Raw genomic sequence first — 8,889 nt, 5'->3', positions numbered from 1 at the left:
TTGGTACCGTGACAACACTAATCTGGAGGGGGTTCATCTGCAAAAACTAATGAAAAACTAAACAATGATATTCGGTACTCGGTATTTGGCCAAGCGTTCAATAATATTCGGCTTCGGCTTCAGCCACAAATTTTCATTTCGGTGCATCCCTATTTTAATGCCTCTGCGCCTGCAAGGCATTATATTTTCGGATCGTCTGAATGTCCGTCTGTCCCATTAATATGAATGCAAACCTTGAATGCCTTGAGCAAATTTCTTCAAAATGGCACAAACATTCACTTAGACTCAACGATGAACTGATAAGATTTTGGTAGTCAGGGTCAAGGTCACTATGACCATGCATCTGTCTCATTTTTGTGAATGAGATATCTCAAGAACACCTTAAGTGAATTTCTTCATATCTGGCACAAAAGTTCACTTGGACTCAATGATGAACTGGTTAGATTTTGGTGGCAAAAGTCAAGGTCATTGTGACCTTGCACCAATCTCATTATCATGGAAGCAATATCTCAAGAACACTTTAAGGGCATTTCTTCAAATTTGGCACAAATGTCCACTTGGACTCAATGATGAATTAGAATTTGGTGGTCAAGGTCACTGTTACCTTGCGTCCGTCTTTCTCTCGTGAATGGGATATTTCAAGAACACCTTGGGGGAATTTCTTCAAATCTGGCACAGTCGGCCACTTTGAGTCTTGGATGAACTGATTAGAAATTGGTGGTCAACAGTCAAGGTCACTGGGACCCTGTCTGGCTCATTCTCGTGAATGCAATATCTCCAGAAAACCTTGAGGGATTTTTTTTTTTCCACGTTTGACAAAAACATCCACTTGGACTCAACAATGAACTCATTAGAATTTGTTGATCAAGATCAAAGTCATTGTGATCTTGCTTCTGTTTCATTCTCGTTAATCCAATATTTCAAGAACACTGTGAGGGAATGCAATATCTCAAGAAGGTCTTGGGGGAGTTTCCTTAAATTTGGCACAAACATCCAACTGGACTCAAGACTGAACTGATCAGAATTTTGTGGTCAAAGGTAAAGGTCACTGTGACCTCACATAAACTGTTTTTGGCCATAACTCAAGATTTTATACACGAATTATGACAAAATTCATACAGATGTCTGATAGGATAGAATGATGAAGTTATGACATTTCAAATCCAAAAGGTCAAAGGTCAGTTTCGCTGTGAGGTCGTAATGTTATGCAAAAACACTTGTCTAGCCACTATTCAGTGTCATATCTCGGGAACAGAGGGAGAGACATTTGTTCAGATACTGAATTGGTGACACTCATGGGTGACCATTTGAGACTGTGGTGACTGTATAGATCTTCTGTGTGCTGCCAGGGTGAAGATGTGCATGGAACATGGATGTAAACTTTAAGTACAACTTGAGTGGTTCGTGGAGGCATACAACTGCGAGGCGGTAATTCTAGTTTAACAGACAAATGATTTGTCCACCAACATATGACTTGATATATTTGATTGCTGATTTCTACCAGTTTTGCATCAGACTTGTGTAGATAAACCAGTGCTGGTTGTTTTCTTGCTCTGTTTAAAGCTTCTTGTTGGTATGGTTCAATTGGAATTGGTAGAACTGTGAGTATAAAATAATGTGGCTCGTGAATACAGTGTATTTTGTGGTGGCTGTGTTTACCCAAGAAACCTTTGAAATGACTCATCCTAATTAATAATGGTCTTTCTAGCAGCCGCACCTGCACTATTCAAGAAGGAGCTGGAAAGTCAAGAGGCCACCGAGGGAGATAAGGCCACCCTGTCCTGTGAGACATCCAACCCTGATTGCAAGGTGACCTGGCTGAAGGGCTCAACTGTGCTCACCCATGGGGAGAAGTACACTTTGGAGCAGAGAGCTACCACTCACAACCTGGTTATACACAAGCTGAATCTGAAGGATAGCGGAGAATATACCTGTGATACAGGGGACAAGAAAAGTACAGCTACCCTGACTGTGAAAGGTAACAGAGCACAGCTTCATCCCATCTTTGTCTCTTGTCTCCTCTTGTCTTCATCCTTCCTGAAGTTAATTTTACATTCATCCATCCAATTAACAAGTACTGGATCAGATCATCTACTCAGCATCCATTTCTCTTGGATTTCACAGTCCTTGAGTGAAGTGTAATGTCGTATTTGGCATGTAGTTTGAGTTTTACTTATTTGTCTAATGTTGGCTAAACTTTTTTACTCTGTTTTTTTTTTTTACTTCTGCCTTAATTACTATTTGTGAGTCATCAAATTACAGACAGTGAATGGATTTTGATGGTTTGTTCAGGTTCAGATTTCTTATGTTATTAGTTGTCATTAGAATGGCACATGTCACAAAACTACATCTATATTCCTGAGAATAAGCTGTGGCATGAAATGGTGAGTCAGTGCTGAAATAAGATTCCTGGTCATGGACATACCCTCTTACTGATGCCTTCTGGAAGCTCAAGAAATCTGATCACTGCTCTCCCATCATCCCGTTCACCCTCAGAGCGTGTGCGTGTCATCCGAGAACTCTGCGATACCACTGTGATCACTGGGCAGGATGCTGTCTTTGAGGTTGAGTTGTCACACTCAGGCGTGACGAACGGGGAATGGTGGCTTGGAGACAACCTCCTCCAAAATAATGATCTAAATCAAATGAGCAGCCAGGGCAGAGTGCACCGTTTGGTCCTGAAGATGGTGACCACAGATGAATCAGGCGATGTTGCCTTCGTGGTGGGAGAAGAGAAGAGTGTGGCCTGCCTTCTTGTGGAGGAGAAGCCCAAAGGTAAAGGAGATGACATGGTCACTAGAGATTTTTACTCCTCACATTCATCTCAATCAACCACCAAACAAACAGCTTTGTCTTGGCCGATGGAAATATGCTGGCGCCATCATCTCTAACATCCTAACTTTTAGACGCGCTTTCCACTCTTTGCATATAGTGTTTGCCATACAAAGAAGTGCTATCAAAATGCTAACACTAATATTATGACTTAGAGGCAAACTTTGGTATCTTTCAATCTGGACCCTATTTTCCCATGTTATTGTGTCTAAATGACTAATGGAGACAACTGCTGTTGAAGCTGGTCCAGTATTGAGAAAGAGGGCTGCAGCCGGCAGTGGTGAAATAGGCTGTAATTTCACCACTGTGGGCATTTGGCATTGTCAATTTACGTTCACTAAGAGTGCTTAATCTGACTGGCTCAGATTGTTAGTATAAGTGTCTGACAACATTATGGAAAGGACCCTACAGAGAAATGAAACGTTTTCATTTACCTTTCACTTGATCTGGTCTATTTCTTCTTGTCTGTAATCAAGTCTCGCTCAAGAAAAAGTGTCTTTGTGAAATCTTGCAAGAGGTGACTTCCTGCAGAAAGACAATGGTGGAAACATAAGAGAGAATTTTAGAGAGGACTGCCAGAAAAAGTTTGTTGTGCTGGAGTACAGAAAGCAGAATTTAGTGTTGTCTACAAGATTTTCAGTGTCATGGCTGATTATAGAGCTGATTTCGACGATGTGAAAAGGTCTGCAAAATTTTACAACTAGAGTTGTTTAATTTCTTTACAGGTTTCTTTCCATAATGTTGTCAGACACTTAAAATAATAATCTGAGCCTGTCGATGGCATAAATTCACTTTCGGCGTACATGAATTGACAGTGCCAAATGCCCCAAGTGGTTACATGGCGGTCTACCATGCTGCCTGCTGGCGGCAGCCCTCTCTCTCAATACTGGGCCACTTTCAAAACTAGTTGCCTTCAGTAGCCCCTTTTACACTGCCAGATTTTCCGCAAATGTTGGGCCGTTTTGCCGGCAAGCTGCGCGTGTTAGGCACACAGAGCCGGATTGGCGGGTTGATCCGAGGTGCCCAATTTTCCGCCTCGTAGGGTAGACATATTGGCGGAACCCTTTTAGTTTAAAAAGACCGAGGCTGCCTTCCACAAGGGGAGGGGCTGTTGAAGAGCAGGAATTAGCGAGCAGCTAGTAGCAAGAGGGAAACACAAACCTGACAGACACTGTAAAGATGAGCAACTGGGGAGACAAGGAATTGCGCACCCTCCTTGCCCTCGCAAACGAAGAGGCCATTAACTGTCAGATGACGGGGACGGTGAAGGACGGGCCGACTTATGAGAGAATCGCTGAAGGACTGACCAGCCCCGGCTTCCCTCCCACGTCACTGTTTACGTCACATGCTGAGCTACACGTTTTGTTACTTGCTCACGCCCCCCATTGCCCCGAAAAAGACGCATTCTGTATAAACAAAAGTAGGTAGGCGGCATTTTGCTGCACTCCCCGATTTTGTTTTTATACTGCCAATGCTGAAAAAAGACTGATTGGGCTTTCCTGCAAATTTGCACAATTCCTGTTTAAAAAGGGCTTTAGACGCAAAAAGATGGGAAAATAGGGTCTTAGTTCAAAAATACAGAAGTTTCCCTTTAACACTAAAATTTTAATTATTTTTTGAAGATGCATTTTCAATACATCATTTATCAAATGTTACAGTTTTATAGCTTAGTTTCTTTGCTTTTTTGTAATAAACTTGGAAGGGTACGCATTACAGTTCTGACAAAATTTCACAGCATGTATCTATGTTTTTAAGTTTATGGCTTTGAAATTATTAATGCCAGGGCTGTTAAGGAAGGTAACATTACTACCATTATTAAATCTAGTTTGGGGTTTCCCATATTTACAGTGCTAATACTAGAGAAGCCACACAACACTGTGGCAGTAGAGGGTGAAACTGTCACTCTGGCCTGCACCATCTCTGACGCCAAGGGCACTGTCACCTGGAAGAGAAACAACGTGGCCATCCACGCAGGTCTCAAATATGACCTGAGGAACAACGGAGCATTCCACCAGCTTCATATCCACAACCTGCTGCCTGAGGACTCAGGGACGTACACCTGTGACACAGGAGATGCACAGTGTGACGTCACCTTGACTGTGGAAGGTAAAGAACGATGCCACCTCTTTGCTGTTGATCAGATTCAAGAATGTGGACCAAGATCAGATTGACATGAACAGCTGAAATATTCTTGAACTTCCACTTCCCTCAACCTCATACCCAGTCGGGCATCAGCTAAAACTTTTATCCAAATTCCCTTAAGAGATGTTTTTCTTGTCATCTCAAAAATCTGATGCCAAACTTTCCATCTCAACATCTGATGCCAAACTTTCCCGTTTTAAATTCCCACCAGGTGCCCCAGTGTCCTTCCACAAAGAGCTAAAGAACCAGGATACCGTAGAGGGTGATGATGTTACTCTGCGGTGTGAGCTGTCGAAGCCAGGTGTTCGTGTTGAGTGGAGGAAAGGAGGCATGGTCCTCCAGCCTGGTTTGAAGTTTGAGATGAGGCAGGAAGGGTGCATTCAAGAGCTCTGTATACGGAACCTGGAGCCTGACGACAGTGGCTACTACACCTGTGATGCGGGAGACCAGCTCACCACAGCTTCTTTGGCAGTGCAAGGTAGCCTATTTCAATACTATTTTGTCTATTTTGAGTATACTTTAGGCTGATTGGTTTAAATCTGACTGTATTCCTCAATGTATGCTTACAAATAGAATAGTAGGTTTGTTTTTAGGACTGGCCTACGTCTTAACTATGATGTTGCATGGTATCATTTTCTGTCCATTTATTTGATGCTATTCATGAGTCAGAGGCTCAGTGCATATGTGTATTTTTTCGCTCAACAGTGAAAGAAGTCTTCATTGTGCATGGTCTTAAGACCACTGACGTCTTTGTTGGGGAATGGGCAACCTTCTCCTGTCAGCTGTCTGGTAGGGCACCAGGCAAGGTGCATTGGTGGCTGGATGGCACCTTGCTGGAGAACAGCCCCTTTAGTGAGATAGGGCTGAGCCAGGGACACATCCACACACTCACCTTAAAGAACCTGGCCACAGATGACTCTGGCACTGTCACGTTTAAAGCTGGGAGTTTGACATCAACAGCCAAGCTCTTAGTCAAAGGTATCACATTATAAAGCTAGTCAGTAGAGACTGAGATAAACAATATTTCAGTCTCTTTTTATACTCTGCAGAATTTTAAATCCACAATTTACAACATTTGTAGCATAGTAATGAAATAAGTAGGCACAAAATGTACCAAATTTCCTGTTTTCTACCTAAAAGAATATTTAGCCGATTTTCAACCAGCTCTGTGTCACTGCAGTGTGGGTAGAGCACATGAAACGTACCCACACTGATCAGCCCCACAACGTGATTACAGATCTTGGCTGGTGAACAGGCAAGGACCTTTGGCAGGGGGGGAGCACAACCCACACTACAGTGACACAGTGCTGGTTGAAAATTGGCAAATTGTCTTTGTAATGACTTGTATTAACCAAATACAAGTTGGCACATTTCTTCTTGAAGAATATAAGTGATGATTCCATAAATTAAGATGTTTTCTGCAGGGTTCCATAAAAAGTTTGAAGTTCATGAATAGATTAGTAGTGGAATTTTTTTTTTTACATTGCAGTGCTTCTTCATGCATGATAATAATAATAATATTGGCAGTTGCTGTATGCTTTGATACAACCAAAACATACAATTGGGTGCAGCACCACAGTAAAGTTTTACAGGGCAGATAAACACCTAAACCCAATCATCTCCAATCATCTGCCATATTTTTTTAATGAAAATATATAGTATTTAGACTGATTTTAATTCTTTTCTTTTTGATTCTCTCTGAATTATTCCTATGTGCTGTATGTTGGGCTGCTGAAATTATAAATCAGTTATAATCACGATTATGTTTCTCACTTTTGAGATTACTTTTCACCCAACTTTGGGAACAAAGTAGAGTTATAGCTCTTCAACTTTTAAAAGCTGCTTCTGATGTTGCATTGGGAAGGACAAATCCAAATAAGGTCTGACATGCAATAAGGATGTCCTCTTTAAAATGTAAGTATAACTGGACATCTGGATATGCTGGTTGTGGAGTTTCTTCTCACCATGATCTAAAACATGCAGGCTCAATCAATTAGCAACTATTAGTCGTGTGTACGTGTGAATGGTTTTCTGTCAGTATTCGTCAGCCTTGTCATTGACTGGCAACCTGTCCACCCCCCTGCGATCTTTAAGGATAAGCAGGTATAACTAATTGATGGATGGATGTCTACTCACCTATGTGCCGTAACGTTGCCCAGCTACAGTCAAGTACTATTAGCCTGCGTAGCAGATTACATATACACTCCCTCAGTGGTCAGTTGTTGTCTTGTGTCTGTTGGCCTATGTTGTTTTCTTTATTTGTCTGTGAAAACAGATTCAATGCTGTTATTACACCCAGACAGAATAATCAAACAAAAATGATCTGTCCATATTCTGTCTTTGCACTTAAATACCCTTGGCTCTGCGAATCACCCATTGGCTGCATTCATGCAGTCTTAATCATCCGAGAAGTTTTCCTGACGGCTGGGTCTGTCTCTGTTGTTGAGGCTTGCAGTCCTGGTCGCTAACTTGGAGTTGCTGCTTGTTCACTGATGTCTCTGACTTCTTGCTGCTGTTTTGCAATTGTATATGAACCAGTGTCCCTTGGTTCATATAAATGACCTCTTACACTTCAATCCCAGATTCAAGCCCGTGTTGTGACCCATCCAGAATTCCTTCTACCTTTTCATCCAAATCAGAATGTGCCAAAAATAAATGGGGAGACAGACTGCACCAAAACTGACTTACCTGTTAGCAGCATTTGGCCAAGTCTTAAAAGTGTCACAGAATCAATGTCCAGTATTTACAAACAACAAACAGTGCCTGCCTAAGTGTTATGATTGCTATATAGTAAAGAATGAGTTTTAAGTGAATCCCCCTTTAATATGTAGTACAGATGTCCTTGCCTGATTGGGAAGACGAGATTAGTTATACACAGCTTGCTGGAAACATTCATCTATGATTTGGGACTCCTTGAGTCATTGTTTCAGGCCATGACCCTGTGGTGTGGCACCTGTGTAAGTTTAATAGTAGCCAAAAGCATGATCGTGATTATTATATGGTTAAATGTGCAGCCCTAAGTCTAAATGTCCCTTAGTAATGTAAATTATGAATAGACAAATGTGGTGATTAGACTGAGTGGACTACATATAGTAGGCCTTATTTTGGTGAAGTTAAGGTTTGATCCAAGTTTTATTGTACAGTTAGTGACCCACTGGATAGTGTCAACAGAAATGTTGTGTTAGGAAAGTGCTGCTCCACCCATCCATGCAGGCCGGCTGCTGTTGAATGCTCACGTTCCATTTACCTCCACTATCCCATATACCAAGCCCTGCCCCTAACCTTCAAGCACTAAAACCTCTAACCTCCCCACACCTACCTTTTGAGTTTGGTATTTCTATCCACTTATCACCCCTCTTCTATCATCTGCTGGCAGCATTTCTTGGCCCTTGATTGTGACCATTACCCTGAATCTTGACAGTTGGGCTTTTTGACCCCCTATTTATTTCTGACTCACATACAGTGGATATTAACAAATATATAAAGATTCTGTGCCAGAGCACATACAGTTTGTACCGGTCAATCATTAAAAAGCACAATAACATCACTCACGTATGAACATCACTTCAACATGCTTTTGGGGGTTATAAAGCCCATATGTCATTCGTCGTGTCCTGCACTTATCCTTAAATCTCATGGCCAAGCCCTGACCCTATGACCCCTGAACCCAACCTCAGATCCCACAGTTGAAGTGGTGAGCGAGATGGAGGACATTCGGGTGCTCGAAAACCAACCGGCTGAGTTCATCTGCCAGTTCTCAAGGCCGGTCAAGGCTCAGTGGAAGAGAGATGGGCAGCCGTTACAGCCTGATGGCCGAAGGGTGGTAGTAGAGCAGGACTGGAATGTGGCTCGCTTGTTCATAAGCCGTGTGTCTGCTCAGGACAGGGGCACATACTCCTGTGAGGCAGAGGGGAC

General features: G+C 42.3%; 1 protein-coding gene across 1 annotated transcript in view; it reads left to right on the top strand.

Annotated features, from left to right (window-relative positions):
• Positions 1 to 8,889, top strand: part of obscnb (obscurin, cytoskeletal calmodulin and titin-interacting RhoGEF b) — a 68,932-nt gene that overhangs the window by 40,011 nt on the left and 20,032 nt on the right. Inside the window, exons 44-47 of the mRNA XM_050032858.1 lie at positions 1,709 to 1,978; positions 2,497 to 2,775; positions 4,681 to 4,938; positions 5,186 to 5,452. Coding sequence (XP_049888815.1) covers positions 1,709 to 1,978; positions 2,497 to 2,775; positions 4,681 to 4,938; positions 5,186 to 5,452 — 1,074 coding nt within the window. The remainder of the gene's footprint in view (positions 1 to 1,708; positions 1,979 to 2,496; positions 2,776 to 4,680; positions 4,939 to 5,185; positions 5,453 to 8,889) is intronic.

This window comes from Epinephelus moara, chromosome 21 (genome assembly GCF_006386435.1).
Source record: "Epinephelus moara isolate mb chromosome 21, YSFRI_EMoa_1.0, whole genome shotgun sequence".
NCBI classification, from domain to species: Eukaryota; Metazoa; Chordata; class Actinopteri; order Perciformes; family Serranidae; genus Epinephelus; species Epinephelus moara.
Note: the sequence above shows the minus strand (reverse complement) of the source record. Positions and strands in the feature narration are given on the sequence as shown.